The sequence below is a fragment of the Nanorana parkeri genome, unplaced genomic scaffold (assembly GCF_000935625.1).
Source record: "Nanorana parkeri isolate BGI_ZX_2015 unplaced genomic scaffold, ASM93562v1 scaffold1729, whole genome shotgun sequence".
NCBI classification, from domain to species: domain Eukaryota; kingdom Metazoa; phylum Chordata; class Amphibia; order Anura; family Dicroglossidae; genus Nanorana; species Nanorana parkeri.
The window spans coordinates 144121-170464 of NW_017307997.1; the positions used below are offsets into that span (position 1 = coordinate 144121).

Below are 26344 nucleotides of genomic sequence, written 5' to 3' on the forward strand. Positions count from 1 at the left end.
GGAGAGAGAGCACCCCCCTGAAATGATGGCAGATAGCATGGGAAGCAGTAGCTTCTTTGCTATCTGCTGTTTTTTTTTAAATATTCTGACAGCTGCTGTCGTCAGAGTAAAAAACAAAACAACAAAAAACAGCATTGGAATGAATAGCAAGATTGCTGTTGGCTATTTCAATTTTCAACATCCAATAGCAAGCTGGCTATTGCACCCGCCCACTGCTGCTGTCAATCACTAGAAGACCTGACGGAGAACTTCAGTTTCACCTCTGCTGATTGACAGTAGCAGTGGGTGGGTCCAATAGCTAGTCTGCTATTGCAGAGTGAACTAGCCAATAGCAGAGTGAACTAGCCAATAGCAATCTAGCTATGCATTCATATGCTGTTTGTTTTTTTTTTCTCTGACTGATGGCGGCCCCGATGTCAGGAAAAAAAAAAAACCAGGATCGCAGGGAAAGGTTTACTCTGCTAGATCGAGCAGAGTAAACCTTCCCACTTCAAATCCATAACATTTGAATCCGGTGTTTCAGATTAGGTGTCAATGCTTAGAGCATAGTTAGGGAGTATGTATGTGGAACCAGTTTTGTTCAAAACCTCAGGTTTGTAGGGTCTAGTGTTCTCTTTACTATTGACGTGTGTGATGTCATCATGAAATGGTCAAACAAGCTATTTAAGGCCCTCAGAAAGAAGGCTGTGAATACCTATAAAGCTGGACATACACCTATAGATTATCTGCAGATTTTCTATGGTCAGATGGAAAAAGTGCAAAAGATTCCAATATCTACGCTAAACTGTGTGGATGGAGGAATCTGCCACTGGGCCTCAGTCTCAGTACAGTATCTTGCTAGTTGGCCTTTTCTCAAAATACCTGAACAATGCCTGCATCTAATCAGATTGTTCAGGTATTTTGACAGCCAGCGGGGCCAACTAGCAAGATACTGAAGCTTTGCCAAGGGGGAGATTCATCCACAGAGGTAAGTTTTTACCTATTAGGTAACTTTTTTTTTCTTTAATGTTTTTGCATAAATCTACTGCTTGCTAACAGTAGATATATCTAAAAAAAAAGTAGACTCCAATATTACTTTAACTATAAATGTTACTTATTTGTGTATCACTCAGCTGTAGATCCTCAAATCATCTCTGAATTCTTGCCGACACTGTCCTTCCTTCTGGAGGGTGGCTACTTTTATTCCAAAGCTCTGCTGCCAGAATACCTGAACAGTGACTGCAGCTGATTTGCAGTAGTCAATGTGCAGCTGACTTTTTTCTGTCTGGATCCTACGATTTTTATATCAATCAACGTTGGTTGAGGTGGGTGGTGTCGGCAGAGATACCAGCAGTTTGAATTTCATCCAAGTCACAGGGTGCAAAGGGTCTTCTAAATCCAAGGTTAGCTGCTGCCCTTCTGATACAGAAATGTTACTTAGAAAAGATCTTGTACAGCAGAGGAGTAAAGGACTATCCATGGACCAGAAATAAGTCTCTCAGAGCATCAGGTTACTGAAAAGGTCCAGACCTCACAAAGCCCTCAGACAACAAAAGTTTACATGAAGGAGTTTATTTATTAATGTTTTCCCCCACGAATCACATTTTTCTAACGAAATCGTAGGTGACAAAATGTTTATCTCTTGGGTGAAAACACTGCTAAATAGTCTCCAAGGGTTTATATAGAGTACATGCACCAAACAGGGTAATGTGACTGCAGACGTTCTGCATTAGGGTTAAGCCACTGCTCTCAGCTTCAGGAAGCACTTGACAAGTAAGTGGAACACCAACTGGTGACAGATCAGCCTATGAAGAAAACGCTTCACTTTACTAGAGAACTTCTTGAAAAAAAATTCAAAACACTTTTCAACAAGTATTTGGATAAATGATGTACGCCAGACGAATCTGAATAAAAAGATTTCCATACTTTTATTTCCAAATATAAAAAATATAATTAGATAACTTTATTTGGTTTTCACACTAGAATGAGATTACTTTTGTAAAGCAGAGAAGTCAGGTCCACCTTTACTGTAATTTCCTGAGATTTCCGCTCCACTGAAGTCAAATCCAGGGTTCTGAAAGAGATGAAAATGCATAGATCATTCATTTAGATTTGTTTAATGTATAGACTTGCTAATAAAAAAAATCATAGAAATTCAGTCAAGCCTCTTAACACTGTATGAAAATCAAGCACAGGGGCAATTTATGGTAATTCAAGATAGTTGCAGTAATGTAGCAAGTTGGTTGTAATTTATGTAAAACGGTAAAAGGTTTTGCTATTTGATTGATTTCGATACCTTATAATTTTAACACTGCCTATCACACCTGGGTCAGTCATATTACCCATTCCCAAAGGACGTAGGCCTTCATTTTTTATTTAATCAAAAGGTATCCAGCAATCTCTAAACTAGTTTCATGTGAAGTTTTCTTTTCATCGGATTCCCACTGGATTCCCAAAAGAGAAGTAATCAAGTTACTGGGCCAAAGCATGCTTCTAAAAAAGCACAGGTAACTCCAGAGTCGGCACTCACTGAAGTTTTCTTTAACATAATTGGCTCTAACGCATTGTCTGGTATAATAACCAATAAGGGGAACTATGTACAGTATTTACTTTACTCCCACTTTTTGATTTGGGAACTATGCAGAAGACAGATGAGAATTCGGTTAAATTAAGAACAAAATACTTAGTAGATGGTCTTCGTAAACTTAGTAAATGGTGTACACACCGGTTGAAAGGTATGTGGTCTAAATGAGTGAAAGAAATGGCAAACACACTTGTCAATTCATAACTAGTTTTAAAGTAAGGTGCACATGAAAGGGCTTTACAGCAGGGGGGTCTAAATGATCCCACTAGTTAACAGGGAAGGACCCCTATATGCAAGGCATACAGCCCCCTCCAAGGCCTTATTGTTTGGGTGGTATTTGTTTGTTTTTTTAGGATCCCCCCCCTCACATGGTCTGACCATGTATAAGAGCCTATATATCAGTCGGAATACTGTGTGCTTAATGCTCTGCAAAGCACTTTTAATAAAGCAAACACTACCATAAAGAGTGTCTTGCATACTATAGAAAAACAGGAAATGCCCCTAGATGGCTCGAATTGTGGCCAATTCCTGCTCAAAAACAGCTGTAAATTTGAGCCATAGGTGTTCCTGTCAGCACCACCCGGCTCAACAAATGTCTATTTAAAATTTGACTGAGCTGGATGGAAAAGGCCAAATGAGTTACATACTTGTATAGGGCATTACTGACCCAGCATCTTAACCTGAGACTCATGCAAATCTGAATGGACAGCAGACCCATGCATGACATAAGTTTTGATGTTTGTTTTAAGCCATCACAGCCTTAGCGTAGGGCTCCACACATCTCTTTCACATACAGGTGCAGTGGAAAGCTCTTTGCAGCTGCAGGAGCTCTGAAAGACCCAAGGCTGGAGACAGTAGGTTGATCCTTTAAATGCAGGCTAATATGCACTGCAAAAAAATAGGGTCAGAAACGACCCTTTGCAATTCTGAGTTGACGGCAGGATGATAGTCTAGCCAGTTCTAAGCCATTGGGATGAATAGAATAAGACTCTGCAGGGGATGATGCTGAAGCACGCTTAGAGCCTCTGCCATCAGTTTCCACAAGGAATTGGGTGAATGTGGCCACAAATTCCTGAGTTGCAGTAGAGGCCCCTGACGCCAGAATACTTGGAGGAGCTGAAGTTGACTTTGATGTTGTAGATCCTATAACTACAGGGTCATTGGAATCCAGATAGCAGACATAGGTTCCCTCAAAGAATACCTAGTAGCTGGCCCCAGGAAATGTTAGGAGAGAATGTGCTGGGGTCACCCTTGTAACAGGACTGTCCCTCCTGTGTCTCCATACAGAGTCCAGATGACTATATGTGGGCAATAGAAACAGATAGGAGCCTGAAGTTCTATGTGGTGTTTTTCAAAGCAGGAGCAGCAGCGGAATGGTGCTTCCACTGTGCTAAATGACGGGAAAAAGCGCAGAAGAAATGTGCATTACACTCTACCTAGTGAATATTAGCGTTGAGTCCCTCTGTGTTAACCCTTTTCATGGTAAAACCAGTGGTGGCAGCAAGTCAGAAATGGTGCCCAGCAATACAAATAGAGAGGTAGCTCCCAGTGATTTAGTCAGAGGGGCCCTACTCAATAAGTGAGTCTACCCAGGGCTGTGCCACGTCCAGCATACAGCCTCCAAAGAAAGGCTGAGGAAGTGCATATCCAGATAGCTGCTATGTAGAGCCCTTAGGCTCGAAGGGGGCGTGCCCCGGAAACGCGTCACGTCATCTGCACACTGGATCCCCTCAGTGGATGTCCATCTGCTGTCAGCTTACATTATATGGCTGTCTTTTATCTATGTCTGTGAGTATCTTTCGGTTTATTTTTGACTATTGAAAATAAAGTTGATCTGCACCAGGAAAGGCGCCCCCTCTGTTTTCTTTTCCCAGATTCCACAGCTTTCCCGGCTTCTTTGGGGGGCAGCATCCTGCAGTGTGCTTTTAAGGATTTCCCATTGAGGAGGGATTGTCTTTTTGCGGCGCTTCATTGCTTTGACTTTGAGTAATGCAATGAGGAATCTTGATTGAACTCAATGGACGAAGAATCAAAAAAAAGGCTACCAAAATTTGGATAGATTTTTCTCAGCAGATCTGAAGAATGTCCATCCTCCTAAGACACTAGCAATAAACTGAGGCATGCTGGGTAGAGGAGGCGTTAGTCAGGTGCTTTCTTACAATTATTCTGTTTGCAAGTAACCTGAATGTCTCTGAATTCCCATGTCCCTCCCAAGCGACGAGAAAAATGTGTTTTGTTGCTGTACATTGTGACTTTTAAGGTTAATAGGAGGCACACTTTAAAGCAGAACTCTCTGATCCAAGTAAGCAGCCAAGTACACAGTTAAATTAGATGATTTAGAAAATATCTGTACTTCTCCTCAATCATTCTTTTAATTCACTAAAAGTCCTATTCTGATTCAGTTAGGTGGGGGTGCTCTCCGCACACCTTACAGCAGTCCTGGCCAGTAAGAACGATGGTGCTTGTAGTAACTGCCACGGATGGCGCTGTGCAAAGTACGAAGTAGAAAGACAGGTCACCAGCACTCAAAATAATTTAAATAGATTTGTCCTTTTTAATGGATGATTATGTCACAATGATCAACAAAGCCGGCGTTTCGGGGCCGAGCAGGGTCCCTTCTTCAAGGCAGAACGATGTGACCTCACATCGTTCTGCACACAGGTCACAGCGTTCTGCCTTGAAGAAGGGACCTGCGCGGCCCGAAACGTTGGCTTTGTTGATCATTGTGACATAATCGTCAATTAAAATGGACACATCTATTTAAATTATTTTGAGTGCTGGTGACCTGTCTTTCTATTCTGATTCACACATCTCTGCTACACGTCACAGCCTGACCCACACACTGATGCTAAACTTCATTGCCTGACCTAGCTAGCAGCTACCTGGGCCACCTGCCTTTTCAGAGACCACCAGTCATGACAATAAATCATTGTTTAATAAACAGGCTGAGGGCAGAGAGGCAACAATAGAAGTGGCAAAAAGGCAAATGATAACCTTATTTCATGATTCAGCTTTCAGTGTTACAGCTCTGCCTTCAGCTTACTTGTTCGACAAGAAATCAGAATCACCACTTCAGTCCAGTGAGACACAAGTGACATAGAAAACTGCCAAGTTAAATTTGGAAACATGACTGTCATTTTCTGGCTATGCCGTGTTGCCGGAGTCTATGGATTGCAAGAATGAGTAAACAGATTTATCAATTGGATTTTAATACAGTTTACATATAAGGATATCAAACATGTGTTTAGATGTTTGCGCAGGGCTTCATTGTTTGCCTCATATTCAGATTGTTTTTGTAAGGAACGGTAAGTTTTACAGCAAGTTACTGGAAACCTCAAATGGAAATCAAAAACTGTGAAAATGAGATAACAATACCTCTCTTTGAAATCTTTCTAATGTCAGCTTCTTTTGCATCTGATCCTGAAGCCATGGATCCGCAGAGTAATCTCCTTCCAGTAATGAGGGCCAGCAATTGCCTGCATCCCGGTTGGACTTAGTTAATACTATTCTTATAAGTTTTTTGTCCTCTTTAAAGGAAAATAAAAATAAATTAGACATGAGTTACAAACACATCATATTTTAGACAAAAGCAAAGTTCATACAACTCTGACAACTGGATACTGTTAAACAAAGCCAATGAAACAAATTGGGAAATAAACAAAAAACATGTTAACTACTAAAGTCCAAAGTGTTGCTTCAAAATGGCCCTAAGACGTCAGCTATTTGTTTCATGTCCCAAGAGCTGTCAGGGTCAGTGACCACTGTCCAGTACTAATTTCTAGCGCTTATTGATTCAGCTCCTGGGCTTACAATCTTGATACAAAGTACTCCGTAAAAATGCTCCATAGCAACTTCTATATGCAATAGTTACTGAAAGGTGTTTCCATAGCAAGGGACACGACATCACATTAGACATGGGTGCATTTGCTGCCAGTCTGGAGGCTAGGGCAGACCTGATCCAGATCTGTCATGCCTCTCCATGTAGCAACATATCACAACAATAGTTTTCTATTCCTGGCATGTTTACCAAGGGATGACCTTGTTGGTGTGCTTTTGCTCTTTTATTATCCAGTCACAGGCTGAGGTGAGTCGTGGACTAAGCTGTACTGTCTAACTGCAGTGTAGTTTGCAGGTAAGCCCAGGACCTTGCTGCGCTCAGTGGCAAAAGTGGCAGAAACAAAAGACAGGTTAGTTTTTTTTTTAAACTAACCCAGCCACTGGTTGTGAGTAAGGGGGTAGGGAGTTCAGCTTTCTTTAAAGGAAAATATGGGAGTATTTGGACACAGGAACATGGTACAAGGCTCCAGGGAAAGGGGCGTCATTAAGTAGTTTCTTTATCTTCCATGTGACAAAACTGGCAAAGTTTTCTCCGAGGTGTTTGAGTTCCCTTTTCTTAGACTGCAACTACAGGAGCTGTACAGGTCTGAAGCCTTTTTCAATGTTATAAACCATGTAACCATGCCTGCTGTTCCCAAGACAGATCATATATATTTTTTTTTAAAGATGCTTTTTATTGGAGATTTTTCAAGTGTCATAGACACAATAATTATAATGACAAACAACCTTCAGACAGACATCAACCGGGTCAAACAGTGTACGTCTCCCGTCACGAAGGGGTTAAACACTCTTCATTCATCATAAGATTACAAGGTTACACAAGCATTTTGTTGCAAGATTCAATATATGGTATTTACCCTCCAACACAGATAGTATACAACATGGGGAATCGAACACAGCCACATGCAGTCAATATGGTAGGAAATACTTCCAGGGGTTCAGAGGTCTAGAATTGGGGTTGTGAGGCTAAAGGATGAGAGTGCATTTAGTACTTCACCTTACTTCTACAGTTGTGTTAGATGAGGACAGCCATGGGTCCCAGATGCGGCCAAAATGTGTCGGGTTGCCCCTCTGCTCGTACGCGAGTTTATAGATGGGCAATGCCTGATCAACCAGTCTTTTCCACTCGCTCAGGGAGGGAGCCGTCAGGCTACCCCAGACCAGGAAAATGGTCTTCTTGGCATAAAATAAAAGGAGGCGGAGGAGTGTCTGAGTTTTTGAGGCCAATGGCAGCTCCCCAAATAGACCCAGGAGGCAGAACGCAGGGTTGCAAATATTGGGGAAGCCGAGGCTAGTTTGCATGAAGGAAGTGACCTCCGACCAAAAGGCTCTTATGATGGGGCATGACCAGAAACAGTGTAGGAAGTCAGCTTCTTGACGCATCGCTTAAAACAACGCGAGGTCGGTCGAAGGCCTAGTCTATGTAGAAGAGTGGCAGTGTAGTAGACCTGGTAGAAGAATTTCATTTGGATCAATTTGTCCTTAGAGGCTATCACAGATGACATGTAACTGCTTTCAAAGTCTCCCCAATCATCCTCCACTAGATCCGGGAGAATTGATCGCCACCTCTGTTTGCGGCCGTCAAACCTACCGGCTCTGTAGGACATGAGTTCCACATAGTAAGTAGAGATCAATTTTGACGAATCATCCCTTCGCAGTAGCCCCTCCAGGGGCGACTGGGCTGGTGTAAAAGCGGTCAACCCAAATTGGGTTCGTATCGCATGTAGGAGCTGAAAGTAGGCCAAAAAAAAATCAGAAGGGGAGAGCTTCAGCTCCTCCATGAGCTGTGGAAAAATCGAGCATCACCGCATTTTGAAACAAGTGAGACAGAGATTTAATGCCTTTTGAGGACCAGAAGGAGGCTGATGGTAGGCGCTGCAGCTCTGGGAGGGCGGGATTACCCCATAAGGGGGAGTAGGGAGAATGGGACCATTGGGATAGTGATAAGCGATTGATAACATATCTTAGAATACGGACAGTCACAGAAATCATTACTGCCCCTTGTTGCTTTTGGTTGCGATTGACCCCCCTATAGACAACATTTTGAAGGGATTCAAAAGGAGGTTAGTATGGCTGCTTCAGTTGCCGTACAGGCGTTCCCAATCTGGGGGACCACCACTAGTTGGGATGCCAGGTAGTACATGTGAAAGTTAGGAAAGGCCAGGCCCGCCATCGAGCGAGGGAGCTGCAGCACCTCCAAGGCCACCTTAGGGGTGCGACCCCCCCCACAGAAACACAATGCAAATAGAGTCTGTAGAGAGGGGGGCTCCTGGCAACCCTGAGACCATTTCTCTGCTCCCCAATCCTCCCCACCTCCTGTTGACTTTCAAAGGCAGAAGTCTGCAAATCAAAACAGCAGGGGGCCTACACACTGGGCACCGAGATAAGCCAGTACACGTCTGCTATTTGCCTCCATTATATCCTCCCCAGAACAAAGGACACATGGGGTGGGGGTTAGTTGCTCAGCAACAGCCTGTATACGCCCCCTTCCCTCCCCTCTCATGCAGGCCTCTCCCGGGACCTTCGTAAGTGTTGGTGGGAAGGCTGCATGGTCTCTTCCTCACTGACTGGTGGACTAGAAGCTGCGCTGAGGCCAGTCTCTGTCTGTGGATTCAAAGGGATACGGACTTAACCCTACCTGTTCTGCTCCACTGCTGCTGTGAGGCCTGCTGGGATCTGTTGGTCTACCCTTACTGGATGTACTCACACGGTGCCTTGTTACCTGTTGGATTACCCTTGCTGCACCTCTGACCTCTGGACTACTAGCATTGTGACTCTGGATCTACTCCTTCCATGGCCCATCGCCTACCTTCTGGGTTTGTATGTAACTTGCTTTGTATGCCTGACTTCCCCAATAAACACCCCGCATGCCGGGTTCCGTGTGATTTGCCTCTGTGTATTCTCTCTCTGAGCTCCTAGTTCGTCACAGAGTCAATTTTACGGAAATAACTTTTTGGAACATAGCAGGGGGCATTCGCTAGGATATACAGTAACTTGGGGAGGAAGTTCATCTTAATGATATTGACTCTCCCCATAAGGTCCAGTGGTAAGTCCATCCACTGTTTAGTCTTCAAATGAAGAGTCAATAGTCGGGGTCAGATTATTAGCAATATAGGAGGAAAGGGGCAACTGAACCCTAACACCCAGATACTTAAATTCATTCACAGCCCGTAGTGTGGACATAGGGTGAATATTCGCCACTGTAGCATCATCCAGGGGAAAAAGAACTGATTTGTCCCAGTTAACCTTGAATCCCGAGAAAGTTCCAAATATGTGCAGTAGCTGGAGGAGATGACATAGGGAGCCATTCGGATCAGACAGATAAATTAGCGTATCATCAGCATATAAAGAGATTCGTTCCTCCAGGTCACGTATCCTCAAGCCATGTATAAAGGCAGACTCCCGTATCCTAATCGCCAGAGGCTCAATTGCCAAGGGAAAGAGGATAGGGGAGAGAGGACAACCCTGCCTTGTACCCCGAAAGATACTAAACGGGTCAGACACTTCTCTGTTGATGCGCAATCTGGCCACTGGTGTGTTATACAGAATCTCTATCCAGTGGATCATGGGGGAGCCAAACCCATAAGCTTTCAGTACTCTTAGTAGATATGGCAAGACAGAACATATTATGACAGCTAACAAAAGAAAAATGTTTTCCAAGCAGCAACCAGTTAAATCACAATGACAATCATACTTTCTCATTTAGAAAATCATTCCTTACCTAAAGTCCATGTACTTTCATCACCTATTGTAGAATCGTACAGCCGTCCCTGAAAAAAAGAAGTATGAAAACACATGAAACCAACAACCTCATACCTCATCCTAAAAAAAACTCTGTATTCATGTTGAACCTAGATGTGCCTACTGGTACTTTCATACACCTTACAGAGCACCATGACAATTTTAAATTCCAAGGCCCTCTAAAATACAAATAGTGACTGCAGTTTTTAACCACTTCAGGGCCAGAGGTCATTGGTGCCTGGATTCTCAGAGCATCTATAGCAGCATCAGCATATTTGATAACAATTCTTTAATGAATTTGTCAGCCTTAATAACTTTACATTGTTTTTAAAGATATACAAGACCTTTACCTGCTTCACTGTTTTAACAAATACCTGCTTGAAGTTTTTTTTTTTTATAGGCCAACAAAAAAGACATATACATGATTTGTTTGTCTTAATGTATTATTTAAATAGGCTGATAAATAAATAGACATACATTTAAAAAAATATATTATTAATTTAAATTAAACACTGTACTTATCATTTAGCAGGCAGTGCCACTTGCCAAAAGTTCTCATTGCAGTCAATGGGACCATTCTGCAACTGCATGCCTGCCGTTTGGCATGTGGTTGCACATGTGGTATTGCAATTAAAAATTCTCCTTGGGAAAACAAAGGCATTCAGAATGCGGCAGTTTTGCCTCCTGAACACCTGTAAACTGCCTTCTAAAAAGTGATCCACCGCAAATCGCTTTTCAGAGGGTGGTATAAGTTCTTCACAGATTTAAACAAGGCCGAACAATATTTGATCAGGAAATGATCAAAGTGGCCTGGTGCCTTTTCACCCTCTTAACCCCTTCGTGACTGACGACGTACAGTGTATGTCGCCAGCATCGGGGCTTTTTAAACAGACTCCCGGTGACTTTTGCCGCCGGGACTCTGTTTAAACTTGTAGAGCAGTCTGCTGCCTACAAAGAGGAAGTATCAGAGGTGAAAGTATCAGTGGGTGGGGGTTCATATTTTAAGTGAACCTGTCATTTTGACCCTATGTGATAGGGTCAAATTTGTTTTAGCTTTAGTCCTCTTTTGGGTCACAGTAGTACATTTACTACTAACATTGACCCAAAATCCGCAGGCAACTAGCTATATGCGGACAGGGCAGAGCCATAATGCAGTCGGGAAAGATCCCAACAATATTGTCAGGATCCTCCTTGCTGCCTGATTGACAGCTGGCTCTGCCTCTCCAGAGCCATCTGTGCCCACCCCCTCCCCTGTCTATCCCTCCAATGAATGCTGGAGGAATAGAGAGAGCAGAGAAGGGAATCCCTGCGGGGAGCAGCGAATGACAGCCACCATTCTGTGCAGGGAGAAGCCGTGAGCTGGGTGATCGGCGGTTTGTGATCGATCGCTCAGTTCTTGAGCTATACATTTTACTCTCCCATTAGTTTAGGTAAGCCTGTTTACACATATACCAGGTCTTATGCACTGCACCAAACAAACACAAAAGGTCTGAGTTGTGTACACACCGGTACAGCCATTTCTTCAGAAAGCCAGTCATTACTTCATTTCTACAGGCTGGTTGCAAGCAGCTGTACCATGCACCCATCACTCATGGCAAGAGAAATATGCTGGGATGTGCGCTGTACGGCCCTCCTGTGGCTGTGTGCAAGATTCCTAATTTGTGCCTTTTATATCTATCTAGAGCTTAGGTTTAAATCTGTCACCTGCAGTTAAAAGCATGGAAAATGCTTACTTGCAGCGTTTTTCTTTTCAATAAGATCATGTAATTTTTTACATTTTCACAGTACACTAGGGCGTACCCAAACTGAAATAAATGGAGTAGTGACGGGGTCTCTTTAAATCTATGATTCCTAAAGTGACAGGTACGCTTTAATGTCTTGGAAGCATAGGGGACTGACAAAGCTCCTCCCCCACAGTGGTGCCCCACCAATCAGTGATCCCAGCAGCACCTCGAGGATCTGCTTGTCCCGCACGGCCAGCGCTATGTCTCTGATGCCCAGTCTACATCGGATATCTCGGCTCTGTGTGCCAGGCGACACCTGCACCTCAATGAAGACCTCCTCCATGGTCTGGTACCAGCAGCCCCACGGCGTTTTACACGGCACCACCCCGCTTCTCTCCTCGAAGTTCACCGACATGTCAGCTGGAAAAGCCTAGAAACCAATGCACATGCGCAGACGTGACTCTGCAGAACTACATTTCCCATTATGCAACGGCACTGAAGCATCATGGGAAGCGGGCGGTGATTTCTAGTTATTGAACAGAACCGCCCCCATTGCCTGTTCAGAGCTGGTCTTTTTGTGATTGGGCTGCAGTTCAAACTTGAGGCGTTTCCTTGTGCTGGTCGGTAATTGGTGCAGGTCCCTATGCGCAGTTTTTAAAAGAAGAGCTTGCAGCTGAGAGTGTGTACTGTGTGATCGTCAGTGCGTGCGGTGCGAATAGAAGAGTGGCGGTAGCCATGTCATTCCCTAAGGCGCCTATCAAAAGGTTCAACGAGGATGTCGGTAAGTCCAGCGATATGCTTTCCCGTAGAATGCGGCGACTCTGTAGGTCCTGAACACCTATTATAATCCGTGTTCCAGGTCAACAAGAATGCAAGAACGCATCTCTACCGCTCCCTGAATGATGCTGCCCATGAAGCATTGCAGACCCAAAACCATGTCCCTACCATGCAGCAGGAAGTGCTCCAAAAATGAGAGGAACTCCCCTCTAAAGCTGGTGTCACCCAGAGATTTGCCTATTCGGTGGCCCTGGTTGCTCCTTCAATAAAAATGGAAGGAGCTGGTCGGAAACTGACGGCTGAAACGTGCCTGCATCCAATCAGATTCAGGCACTTTATTTTGACAGCCCGCAAGGCCGACTGTCAAAATACTATTTCCACAGTGGGAAAGCTGAACAAAAGAAGAAAAAATCTAATGAATACATTACATTATTGGATCCACAGGGGTAGTAAAAATCTGGCGGTGAGCAGATTTTTTATTTTTTTTTGCAGGTTCTTATTGTACAATTTTACTGGTGTCACTAAAGCACGGGTGTGCAAATGCCAGCCCTCCAGCTGTGCTGCAACTACAAATCCCATTATTATTCTCCTCTACGAATCGTGACTGTAGCTTTGAAAATCTTTCAATGCCTCCATAGGATTTGTATTTCACTACAGCTGGAAGGCTGGACTTTGTGTACCCCTGCTCTAAAGTATATGTCAAGCTAAAAGTTTTTTTTAATCCTTTGTTTTGGAAGTGGGGAGAGGTTAAAACCCCTACTAAGGGTTTTTCTTAACACTGATATCCAGGGCTGTGTGAGACATTCAACTTCACGTCCTGTTCTGGTGACCATATTCTACCAGACAGGAAGTGAGGGGAACTCTCACACAGCAGCCCAAAATAAAAATGCTTTTCTTAGAGTAGGGACATCTAGATCCCTGGTCAGATTTGTATTTGTGTCCCTGTTGCAGATTTCCCTCCCTTCGGTCTGGTTATACCTTTTTGTCAGTGAGGAGAAATCTCTCTAACAGGACCCTGCATAGCAGTAAAAAAGACAGTTCTATTCCTTCTCCCACTCTGTCCAAAATAAAACCATATAGTTTTGGGCTTCACACCCTCACTTTAAATACTGTACTTTTTTATATTCAGGACTCATAATTATTATTGCCATTTATTACTATAATTTTTTTTTTTTTAACACAGGTTGTGCTCCTGCTCCCGGATCGTATGATATAAAAACCGCTGATGGTCTTAAAGGACCTGTGTCATTTGACAAGTCCCAGAGGTTTAGAACAAAGAAGGGTGTGTATTATGTTGTGTTCTCTCCGGTATAAGTACATATTGTCCTAATACAAGAAGCATGCTTCTTACTTGAATCTTGGTGTGCTTTGTGTATATTTTTTCCATATCTGTGCAGTAATCCAGTGTAACATTTTGCTCTGCAGGGGCTTCCTTTAAAAAAAGACCATCGCTGCTGCTCTTTTTCCTTGTGCTGGCTGACTGGTTTTGTATCTGCCCCTCCTGTAATTGTCTGCAGGCAGCTTCTAGTGGGTGGGTCTGTTGGGTCCTTCCCGCAGCTCTGCACAGGCTATGAGGAGCGCAGTGATGTCACTGCTATTTTTACAAGGTAATGACTTGGCTTGAAAGGTTATTTGGTGCACATCAAGTGGATTTATAGCCTTTGCAGCTGTAGAGCATTATATGTATATTACATATTTTGTGCCTGGTTTTAAGCTTTAAAGTTGTAATAACGCTGTGCTAAAATTTACTTATTCCATGCTTATGGTTTCATACTTGGGGCATATGTAATATTCAGTCTTGAGATAGTCTTAACATAAAAGCTTGCTGGAGCTGAACTCTGGGCAGCTATAAAAACTACCGTATATACTCGAGTATAAGCCGTCCCGAATATAAGCCGAGGTACCTAATTTTAGCCAAAAAAACTGGGAAAAAGATTAAAGTTGTGCATGTAGTTAATAAAGCAGAACTCTGGGATTTTAAATAGCCCTTGCAGTGGGGCTCCCGCTGCACTACAAGGGTTAAAGTGACATTAAAGCCTAAATTCCTCCCTCTCCCCCAATGCTGGTGTAAAGACTTTCCTTAAATGATGGCTCTTGATCTGATAATCTTCTTCCTTCCAGTAATTTTCAAGAGTCCCTCCAGCGCTGGTGCCGGTCACCTATCCAGCGCTGACTCCTGTCTCCTTCTGTCCCACGGAGTCTGTGCAGGTACACGCTGCCTCCAACTTAACTTACCTTGTGTCTCTCCTCTTCTCCCGTCCAAAGATGTGCTACTGCGCATCTGTCCGCCCCATGATCCTTTACGGCCACCCAAGAATCTTCGGACTAAGTTTTCACCCTTATTAAAAAAAAAATTTTTTCTTTTTGTTTTTGCACATATCTACTGCTTGCTAGCAGTCGATATATGCAATAACAACGCAAGACTTTAACAATCGTTTAACTGCTAGTTTGTTAATAAACAAATCCGCTATACTTGCCCAAACATCCTGTGACTCATCGTCTATACAGTGTTTATAGATGTGAGTACACTGGGGAAGTTACAATGCTGCACGGAGGGGCGAGAAAAGCTGGAGGGAGCTTCGTGACAGCTGGCCGGCTCAGAGCTTTGGGTGAGTATATCTTAATTTTTTTAAAACACTGATGCACAAACGAGCACTTAACTCTTGCAGTGTGGTGGGAAGAATTCCCTGAGTTCTGCTTTAATTGTGACTTCACGTATAGGTAACAGATGTCCCTGCATCTTCCTTCATTTCAGCCTGCCTCCAAGTATTCATATCAGATATTCCACTGGTTGCTGGAGATGCTGAAAATTGCCGTAGGAATCCGTGCTACATACAGTAATAGCCATGATATTCTGGGTTTGCCTTCCCCTCTGCACATTGAACACAAGGAGTTGCTCACACAGCACTGCCATCATTCAGAGCGCTTTATATTCAATGAAAAAATAAATTGCATAGCCCTCTGTGAATAGTGGCTGTGCTGGCTGTGCTATGTGAGTGATTCCTTGTGTTCAGTGTGCAGAGAGAGCTGCACCTGGAAGATCACGACTGTTGCTGTATGTAGCAAGAACTACGTAGAGGCCAGAGGTCCCCTGGATATCAGATATGGATACTTGAATTGAGCAATTTAAGTTTTTTCAAAAAGGATATTTCCTGAAGTTCGGGTTTTTTAAGCTAAACTGAAGCCATGAAATCAAACCATAAGTTGCTGCAATAGTGATTCCTATTGAAAAAGTAACCCTATGGTAATTGGCTTCAGTGGATGTTTTTATGCCAGTAGAGTTGCTGTAATGGTGGCAGCTGCTGCTTGCTGGTAATAATTCTGGTCTGAAGGAATCCGCTCAAAGAGCTTGCACACGGTGTGTAGAGAAGGCTCTTGGAGGAGGGGGGGTGCTTATGCCTCTAAACTGATGTAGGGCACCCTTCTGATCACTCATTCCATCAGCTGCAACTGCATGAATTTTGCAGTAATGAAAGTTTTAGTTTTCCTAACTATAATTATTTTTTATTAAAATGGTTTTGTTGGTACCATGAAGGTCTTCCTGTTGGGGTGACCACTGTCGACAATTTGTGCTCCTGCTGTGTACCCTGTAAATTACACTCCTCATTCAGGCTACAAATGGCTAAACTGACAAATTGCTTTTACCTGGTCCACTGTTATCACCATCAAGAAGCTGGCTCAAAGTAATAATGTGAATATAGTCAGGAAGTGGCTGTCCTATATCTGAAAGTATGCAAATAAGGATGTCTGACTTTACATGTATGCATGCTTCTTCCAGAGCAAGCATGCATACATGTAAATGGAATACTGTTCAGACAGGTAGTATTTTGCAAAAACCCCTCCAGGATTTAAAAAAATTAAGCCTTTCAGTGGGGATACCCCTGCACTGCAAGCGTAAACTGCTTGCTTTTCTCTAGGGGCAAAAATAAATAAATACTCCAATCCTGCCTGGCTGCTAGACTTTTCCCCACAGCCCAGCCCCAGACTGAGAAGCTCTAAGGACCTGGGACCTCATCGCGTCTAATACAGGCCTATTAGACAGGAAGAGCCAGAGTGGAGGGGGAAAGCTGAGCAGCCATTATCAGAGGACCGAGGATCAGTTGAGTATTTTCTTAATCTTTGTCATAAGGGCCCGTTCACACCAGACAGTGCGTTCCGGCCCGACGCACTGGATGGCATTGTGGCCGGCTCACTATGTTGTGGGGCAGGCGGTACATTGAAGTGAATGGCACCGTAGCCACGCCTTACAGCCGAAATGCTTTCGGCCGCAAACATGACAAACGCAGGCATTGATGTGCCTTGCATTCCCGTGCAGCCAATCGTTTAGCAGCCGGAGGGCGTGGCTACGGTGCCATTCACTTCAATGGACCTCCCGCCCCATAACATTGTGAGCCGGCCGCAATGCGATCCAGTGTGTTCCGGACAGAATTGGGGCGGAACGGGCCCTTAAAGAAAAACTAGCAGTTTACTGTAGTGCAGGGGTAGCCCCACTGCAGCAATACATATAAAAAAAATCCTGGAGCTCTTTAAGGGAGTGAGGCAAGACTGTTAAGAAGAGGTAGATAAGGTCTTGTCTACATAAATGTATTCAATCAAATTTGTTCCCAATTACCCCTTACTAACTTGTTCCTTAGGGCTTAAAATCCTACAATGGCTCCACTTTTCCCCCTCTATTCTAGCCAGAATCAAGTTTTGGTTGGAGCTGGGTATTTAGCAGTAGATTTGTAATTCAATACCACCTATGTGCAAAAGGACATGCAAGTTCTTAGACCTGTAACTTGTGTTTATTTTTTCAATCATTCATTGAGGGAAGCACATTGAGGGAAGCAAAACCTGGTATGGACTAGTGTCTATGCTGCCACCAACCGATAGATGGAGACTATGCACACAAATCAAAGGGCTAACCCAGAGGCTATAGCCCCATCCCTAACAAACCTATTTAACTTTGTCCTCAGGAGGAGGTATGGAACCTCTTTTTTATATCTGCTGGATCCAGACTTTTGTTGGGGAAATCTCTAAAATACAGGTAATGGAGGTGATTAAACATTAATTCCAGGTTATGTCTATGGAGGGAAACTAACACAAACTGAGCCAATTATGAATGGGAAAAGCTTTGATCTATCTTAAAGGCAGAAGATGAATTCCTAGTCGTATTAAATGTTTGAATTTTAGCTGATTCAGCAAGAAATAAGTTTGATCCATGCATGGCCAGCTTAACTAGATGGAAACCGGATGAACGTAGTGGCCGGAAGGACGACTATCTGTAAAGCAAACCTGTACTTGGCCCGTTGAGGGCATAATTGATTCCCTCCCCCCTCAGCAGTGCATATACTCTTGCTGCCCTGATTAGGCAAGGTACATATCTGCTTTAAAGTGGAACTCTTTTTCCATGCTGGCTTTTATTCAGCCCGGCAGAGTGGATACATATAGCGGTGAAAAGCAATTGCTGCATGGCAGCTCTGAATGGAAGGGGAATGTTAAAACGTCTTTCAACACAGCTCGATAATGAGCAACATAATTTTCCTGTGTTCTAGGTTGTTTCCTAAAGTCCATCTGCAAGATAGAATGGGAGGACATATAGGAAGTTGGGTGATGCAATATAACCATTGTCATTGCTTGTGTATAAAATATTTTTTGCTTTGATGTTGAATTTAAAGTCTTTTACCCAAAGTACATTTTATTTTTTTAAGATTCCAATGGTGAAGGTGAGACTGAGAGAGATGAACCAACTTCTCCTGTGCGTCTGCGCAAACATTTTTCTCTCGGATCTACGGTAACTACATTTTTAAAGAGGATCTTCATCCTTCGAGTTTCACTTTATGGTTAAATCTGTTTTTTATTAGTTTCAAAACGGAAAAGTAACAAACAAGTACAGTAATATCAAGGTAACACTGAAATGGCCCATAGAAATAAAATGTGCTAGACGAGAGTATGTGGAGGAACTCAACAAAAACTTCACAATAGACCCTTAATTACCATCAACAGTACCAATAAAGGACTAGATAAAAGTGCATGTTTATAGGCGGTGGCTACAAAAAGTATGCAGGACAACAGAGGATGAAATATAAGAAGCTTTACACCACGCTAAATTTTTCCCGGGTATATATTGTATACAGCACGTTTTGAGTCATGCAGTTAATTACTGCATTAGGTCTACTCTCCTTCCCCATACATGGGACAAGCTTGTCTACTTAAGGGCATAAATTGTTAATGTGACTAAAGGAGGAACTAAACTCTGAAAGCAGTGCCAAAAAAAGGCAGGCAGAGGACAAAATGGTCATCAATATTGCCGGTGTTCTCCCTGCAGCTGATCCTTTGCCCTTTATGGATTTGAAATGCCTTGTTCTGCACTTTGTCTCTGTGTATAGGCAGCCTTTTTGGTAGAGGCAGGACTTTTTCTTCCTAATGTCAGAGCCTCTAGCAGGTAGAATAGTGGTGACATCACCTAATTTCATTCCCGGTATGAGGCTAGCCTTCAAAGGCAGCAATTTTTCACACTGCAGATATAAAGCCATGAGGCTGCTAACACAGGAGTTCCTAGGCACCCTCACACACCAGCAAGGTGCAATTCAAGACAAAAGGTGTATGTGTGAGTGCTGCTTAGGCACAATTGATATTTTTCCATTTTATGCCCCTAGCATTGCACATTTATACTCCATAAAAAGGTGCTATACTAGCCCCCTGAATAAGATTGTAAACCTTTTTCACCTACAGGTGGATGTTTCCAAAACTTTTCTTTGTTTTTATCCTGTTAAAGCAGTGGTTCCCAACTGCTGGGCTGAGGCCTCCCTTCATCCAGATTACTTGTTTTTAGGGTAACCATTTTTAAAGGGTAACTCCGCTTTCCCAGGTGAATTTAGGAAAATGGAATTGTCCCCATCCCTTTTCCCTCGCTGCTCTTGCCTTTCAACGAACACTCCTTCCCCTCCGTGGCTGCCGCTGTACAACCTGTACACCATACACAGTAGTGCAGCCCTGCACTATGTATTCCAAATTACGCTGGCAAATCGTGAAAAGTTATTGGTCAGCATGGTCACTTGACCACGCTGACCAATGAGAAGCACTTCTTATTGGGTCACGTGGCCAGGAGAAGTGTCTCATGGGTCGTTATGTTTGGGTTACTGTATGGAGTGTCATTTTCTTCTTAAACTCCATTTCCTTTCCTAACGCAATGGACACGCACTCCTACTCTCTCTAATGGTAACATACTAGATCTTGTTTTCTCTCACCTATGCACTCCTTGCAACCTCTCCAACACCCCTTTCCCGCTCTGATTACAACCTTGTCTGTTTCACACACCGCCCCCTCCCCAACCCTGAATCCCCCTACACGGCACACTGTCACCCAGAGAAACCTTCGCCACCTCAACCCTTCTCTTCTCCACTCTGCTACTGACTACCTCTATGACAAAATCTCACCCCTGTCCTGACCTGGCTACTTCTCTTAACAGCTCACTCTCATCCTCCCTAGACACCTTGGCTCCCCTCACTACACGCAGACTTAGACCATGTCCGCTACAACTGTGGCAAACTAAAGAAACCAGACATCTAAAAAGACATAGCCGTGTTCTTGAACGACTGTGGTGGAAAACTATGCTTCTGCAAGACTTCACCCTGTATAACGCTGCCCTCCTAAAATATAACTCCTTCCTCCGTGCTGCCAAACAGACTTTTTTTTGTAACTCTCATTAACAATCAATCATCCAGACCTAGTCAACTCTTTTCTACTTTTAACTCTATGTCCTCCACCCCCCACCCACTAACTCACTCACTGCCCTGGATATTGCCATTAATTTCAAAAACAAAATAGATACAATTTGGGATGAAGAAAAACTGGATAAAGCAAGTGGGGCTTTATTGGCACCGAATGACAAGTCCCAAAACCACACACTGATTAAAAATATATTTTATTGAATACAAAACATGATTAAAAATTATTTCAAAATACGATTATAGTTGAGATACCTCCACATCCACTCCCTTCCATGGTTAAAGCTAGTGATATAACCAACAATTGATAAACATGATACCAGCATATGGACTAGATCCAGAATATGACAAATTCATTGATTGCATAAATGATTGGTATAAATAAAAAAGCGAAATAATAAAATAAATGGTCCAAACTTTCATCAAAGCTGATGAGCCTTAACTGGGAGCAAAGGAGTGGATGTGTAGGCAACGCGGTAGTTTTTCTTGATTCAAATAGGGGTGTGGCACCACTCACATCTGGTCACAATAATTTGTCTTGTATACAATTTTTGGAATCAGATTGCCACTGTCCAATCAACTTCCCCTATCCATGTACCAGACCCACCATCACACTTGTTACTTTCCTCTTTTGACCCTTTTACCAAAGAGGAGGTTACAAAGCTTTTCTTTTACTACCCACCTCACAAACCCTCCCCCCTGGACCAGTTCCCTCACCACTATTCTGGTCACACTCTTTACTCTATTCTACACTCTTACTCAGTTTCAATCTTTCACTCTCTACTGGCATCTTTCCTTCCCTTCTAAAACATGTGGTAGTCACTCCAATACCTAAAAACCCTAACAATCTCAGACCAATCTCCTTACTCCCATTCATCTCAACTCCTAGAACGCCTTATCTATAGCCGCCTGAGCCGCCACCTCGCTGATAACAACCTTCTCGATCCCTTAGTCTGGCTTTCGCCCCCAACACTCCACTGAAACCGCTTTACTAAAACTCATTAAAGACTTGCTAACCGGTAAAAACAATGGCCACTACTCCTTCCTCTTGCTTTTAGACCTTTCTGCTGCTTTTGACACTTGACCACCTGCCCCTCAAAAAAAACTCCACTCGCTTGGCCTACAAGACTCTGCGCTCTCATGGTTCTCCTCCTACCTAAGTGCTCCTTTAGTTTCCCCCTAAAAATGTAACTCCTCCCCTCCCATTCCTCTTTCTGTAGGGGTCCCCCAAGGCTCTGTCCTTGGACCCCTTCATCTACACTTCCTTCCTTGGTCAGTTAATAAACTCGCATGGCTTCCTATACCATCTCTATGCCAATGACACTGAAATCTATCTTTCTACTGCACAACTCACCCCCTCAGTGTCCTTGCGTGTCACTAATCTACTAACTGACATATCAGTCTGGATGTCACAACACTTCTTAAAGCTCAACCTTTTAAAAACGGCTCATATTTCCTCCACCCCGTGTACCTTCCCCCAACTTTTCCTTTAAGATTGATAACACAACTATCCAACCCTCCCCCCATGCCAAGGTGCTAGGTGTCAACCTTCAGGGGTGTGGAAATAAAAAAAAAAAAAACTACTTGTCCAAGGACTAAAGTGGGGGCCTGATCTAAGTGTCCTGATACAAAAAAAAAATATATTTTTTACCAAAACCGTATTTAGCAGTGCCAAGAAGAGCTTCTCGTTGGTCAGTGCCGTCAGGTGACTGCGCTGACCAATGAGTGCTTGCATTTTGCGAGCAAAATTCAGAATACATGGCACAGATACAGATAGTACACCCATACTGGCGGATGGGAAGGACCGTTCGGTGAAAGGTAAGTATAGCCACAAGGTTTTGTGCACGATTGCCGTGCGGTAACGGATCGCCAACTCCGCTCACACACAATGCCCCATGCATGCATTTATTCGCATGCAGATGGGGGTTTTTAATTTTTTAGATTTTATTTTACTTTGTAATTTTTATTTTCTACTTTATCGCCTTTTTTATTTTCCATTTTTATGTATTTAAAATTTTACATTGTTAAATATTTAACTTTTTTTTTTTCACTGGACTTTATTGCTATCACACAAGGGGTAACAGGCCCTGTGTGATAACTTTTGGAGGTGACAGGTTCTCTTTATTGACCCTGTCACCTCCAACACAAGAGTTCTAGCACAGCACTGTGCTCGTTCTCATGTGACAGGAAGGTTGCATTCCTGTGTCGCTATTCACACAGAAGCGTTCTCTGCTCCATGCTTTCTAACCTAATTTGCCATATTCACCTCTCACCCACAAGAGGGGGGGACCCCATAGACCACAGCAGAAAGGAAGCCCATGTGCAGAGAGCGGTACACGCCGGCCGCTGGAGAAAGGGCTTCCAATAGCCCAAAGGATAAAATTCTAAATATTAACAATGACTTGCAAAGCCATCCACAACTCTGCCCCAGGCTATATCTCAAGCTTTCTCAAAGTATCACCCTTAGGCCCCATTCACACTGCGCGATTCGCATTTTGCATGATATCGTGCAAATGCTTGCATTGAGCAAGCGAGAATCGTGGCAAAATCCGCTCCAAAAAGGGTCCTGCTGTAGCGACGCGCGTCAGCAGGACCCTTTGCCCCATTGCAAAGCATTGAAGAGCGATATCGCGCGGTAAATAGCCGTGATATTGTGGGAATTACCGCGCGATAAATCGCTCAATGTGAACGGGGCCTAACCGGCCCCTCCGCTCTTCAAAAGACCTTCTGCTTTCCAGCTCCCTCGTCAACTTCTCCCATGCTCGCCTCCAGGACTTCACTAGAGTATCTCCCATCCTTTGGAACTCTTTACCCCAACCTGTCCGTCTATCTGCCACCCTGACTGCCTTTAGGCGATCCCTTAAGACTCATCTCTTCAGGGAAGCCTATTCCACCTCAACCTAACCGCTCAACCATTACGTTCTCAAACAATTCATCCCCACACAGCTACCTCCTCATGTATCACTTCCCCCTCCCTTTTAGATTGTAAGCCATCTTGTCTTGAATTGTATTGTGATTGTAATTGTCTTCCTTTTAAGCTGCGCCTTACAATTTATCTGCAGATTTTCTATGGTCAGATGGAAAAGGTGCAACAGATTCTTCCATCTACACTTAACTGTGTGGATGGAGTAATCTCCACCTGGGCCAATCTGTTGCACTTTTTCCATCTGACCACAGAAAATCTGCAGATAAATTGTAAGGTGTATGGGCACCTTTATATTGTAAAGTGCTGTGCAATCTGTTGGCGCTATATAAATCCTGAATAATAATATTGAAATATGTATTTAAAATGTATTGATCAGGCAAAAATATACGTTTTCAGTTGATGCGTTGATTGCCCAAAATAAAGCTTTAATTTACAATTTTTTTTTTGTTGTCTATTTAAATTACATTAGCTACCTTTTGCAGCGGACTGCTCCCTTAATACATTTTTAAATGTTTTTTTTACATTTGTTAGGCCCTGGTCTCAAATGAATGAGAACATAAGCTGTAAACAAATATTTTTAAAAAAGTTGCTTATTATGCAAAACGCTTTAGCAAACAGTTTCATTCAGTGAGTTAAAATCTACCACCCCGGTAAAAAAAACTTTTTCTGTCATGGCATACTAATATAAATTATGTTTTTGCAGCCAAACTTGAGACAAAAACCTGAAAAAGATAAAGAATTCTTGAGGGAAAGGAAGAAACAGGATTCTTTGGAAAAAGAGGTGAGGTCAGAGGGTTACAAATTTCACTTTCGTTCAATTTTGGTTTTATGTTTGTAATGAGTTGACTGGCTTATGGAATATAACTCGCCTCCCTCTTAGGAAGGAGCCTGGAACATATGTTGTATTTGCAAATGTAGGGACTTGAATATTTCCTTCCAAATGATTTTTCAAGAAATGCACAGATTGGCCTTTGCAAATGCTAAATCCTATATAAAGGGCTATAAGGAGCCTATGCAAGGTAGGGTTGGCAAGTATTTCAGAGGTGCAGCTTTTTCTGGCTTCACCTGAATAAAGGTAAATACAAACCTCAAATATAGCAGCTTCCAGTTCCATTTATAGAGTAGCATGGGAGAGTGCCATGGGGAAATCTAGTAAAACTACACAGGAAATGCATTATCTAGCTGCTACGCTCTAAATTTCCCCACTTTCTCTGCCATGAATGATGAGGCAGAATGCCCAATTGTTCAGTACAGATGAACAGTCAATGTTTGGGTTCGGCTATTGGTTTTAAAGTAATATTGAGCTCTCAAACAGTTTGAATAATGCATCCAGATCAAACAAATATACATTGCCCAGCAATGTATTTCTTTCCATTTTTGTCCAAGTGGTTACAATCCTGTTTCTAAACGGCTTTAACTCTCAGCTCTGCTTCCCTAAATTTTCTGTCCAGTACAAGATCACAAAGGACAGCACAGTCTCCAGCAGCCATACATCTATTTGCTTGGAGAAGGACGGGAGCAGGAAGGGAATGTGTTGCCCTTTTTGTGCACGTGTGTTTGTGGAGACATACACAGCTTACTAGTGCACACAAGGGTGGCTCCATAGGACCATGCAAAGGAAAGGAGCCACCTTAATACAGGATATCGGGGCCAGTGCTCGGGGGACCAGCAGATTCTGCAGGAAACTAAAATTGTTAAACATCAGGGAACAGCATCCATCGTAAATTATTTGATCAGCATCCGAAATAGCTTAAACTCTGACTTTAATATGACTTTAATGTATAGGGGGCTCAAACTGTGGCATTGGGTTGGACTTGATGGACGTATGTCTTTATTCCAAATACTATGTAATTTTAACTTAAAGCAGCACCATAGTTCTGATACTGCAGTGCTTGCTCCACACCCTGGCCTTCATTTTATGAGTAATTTCTAAAATGTAGAACATGATGTCCCATGGAATTTGTTTAATGCTGCAGGGTGAATTCGTTAGCAGTGTTATGTTCCTAGTAAGGCTATACCTCCTACTTTATAAATTGGGCCCTTAGTCAATATTTACACACATCAGGTGTGAAGGTTAGATTAAAGAGGGTAAATGGGAATGGAGCTGGTCAGTATTAACTTGCACATGCTGTTCGCAGTAGTTTGTAGCGCTGACTCAAACGTTGCATTCCATTTTCTCTCTAAAAGGGTGAGTTTTCACAGCAGTGGGATGCAAAGATGGACTGGAGCCTGTTTAAGTCTGTGAATTTGGCTTTTAGATAGCGTGGGGATATAAATGTGTCCTATTTGCCCTGTTCTGGCAAAAAGGAAACTAGCTCCCACAAGTAATGTTCAGTGAGAATAATTACATAACTTCTCTTTAGACTGTCACTTTCCTTATATCCCACTTGGGCTGAAGAATAAATAGAATAGACTCTAAAAGATGACCTATTGATGAGCAAAAACTTGCACAGATTTGAATGTACATTCTCTATTAACTTTCAATCTTTCAAAGGGTTTGTATAAAAGAGGCTATTGTGTTTTTGAATTCCATATGGACCAGAGTCAAACTTTTTTTTTTTTTCTCCCCACCCCCATTAGATTCGCGGCCTTTTAAAAGAACGTGCTGAGCAAGACAAAAAACTTCAAGCTTTGGAAGAAGAATTCAGAAAAACAGAGTTAAAACTAGTAAATGCTGTGAGAGAGAAGACTTCACTCAGTGCAGGCATTGCATCCTTGGAGAGACAGATGGCTGACTTGAGGAAAGTGAATGACCTGCTAAAAACTAAGGTGAATTTAGTTTCATGGCAGTTGGAAGTACAAGGCTTTGTAGCAATTATGAAATGTCAGTTTGTCATAGGTCCACTACCTTGCTAAGTATTCCACACACATTTGACTTTATTGATTAGTTTGGGGAGGCTTTGCAGTGTACTTGGGCTGGTTTAGATGCATTTTGTTTCCCCTCAGATCTTGAGCAGGCAGGATGGGAAATGTACCCATTGATGCAGTTGTTTGACCCCACTTTTTATTCCTGCTCATAATCTGGGGTTCTGGTTGAGGCAGTTGTCAAGAACTGCTCAGCTTTTCA

General features: G+C 43.0%; 2 protein-coding genes across 2 annotated transcripts in view; one reads left to right on the top strand and one right to left on the bottom strand.

Moving 5' to 3' along the window:
• Positions 1-1888: 1888 nt before the first annotated feature.
• NUDCD2 (NudC domain containing 2) lies at positions 1889-12372 on the bottom strand. Its single transcript, XM_018571319.1, has 4 exons — positions 12092-12372; positions 10122-10170; positions 5939-6090; positions 1889-2053 (listed from the first exon to the last, which is right to left on the bottom strand). The coding sequence occupies exons 1-4, from the start codon at positions 12278-12280 to the stop codon at positions 1970-1972; spliced, it is 474 nt and encodes a 157-aa protein (XP_018426821.1). The 5' UTR covers positions 12281-12372; the 3' UTR covers positions 1889-1969.
• A 228-nt stretch (positions 12373-12600) lies between these two features.
• The window catches only part of HMMR (hyaluronan mediated motility receptor), a 55218-nt gene continuing 41474 nt past the window's right edge, over positions 12601-26344 (top strand). Inside the window, exons 1-5 of the mRNA XM_018571314.1 lie at positions 12601-12646; positions 13826-13924; positions 18333-18415; positions 23981-24058; positions 25858-26046. Coding sequence (XP_018426816.1) covers positions 12601-12646; positions 13826-13924; positions 18333-18415; positions 23981-24058; positions 25858-26046 — 495 coding nt within the window. The remainder of the gene's footprint in view (positions 12647-13825; positions 13925-18332; positions 18416-23980; positions 24059-25857; positions 26047-26344) is intronic.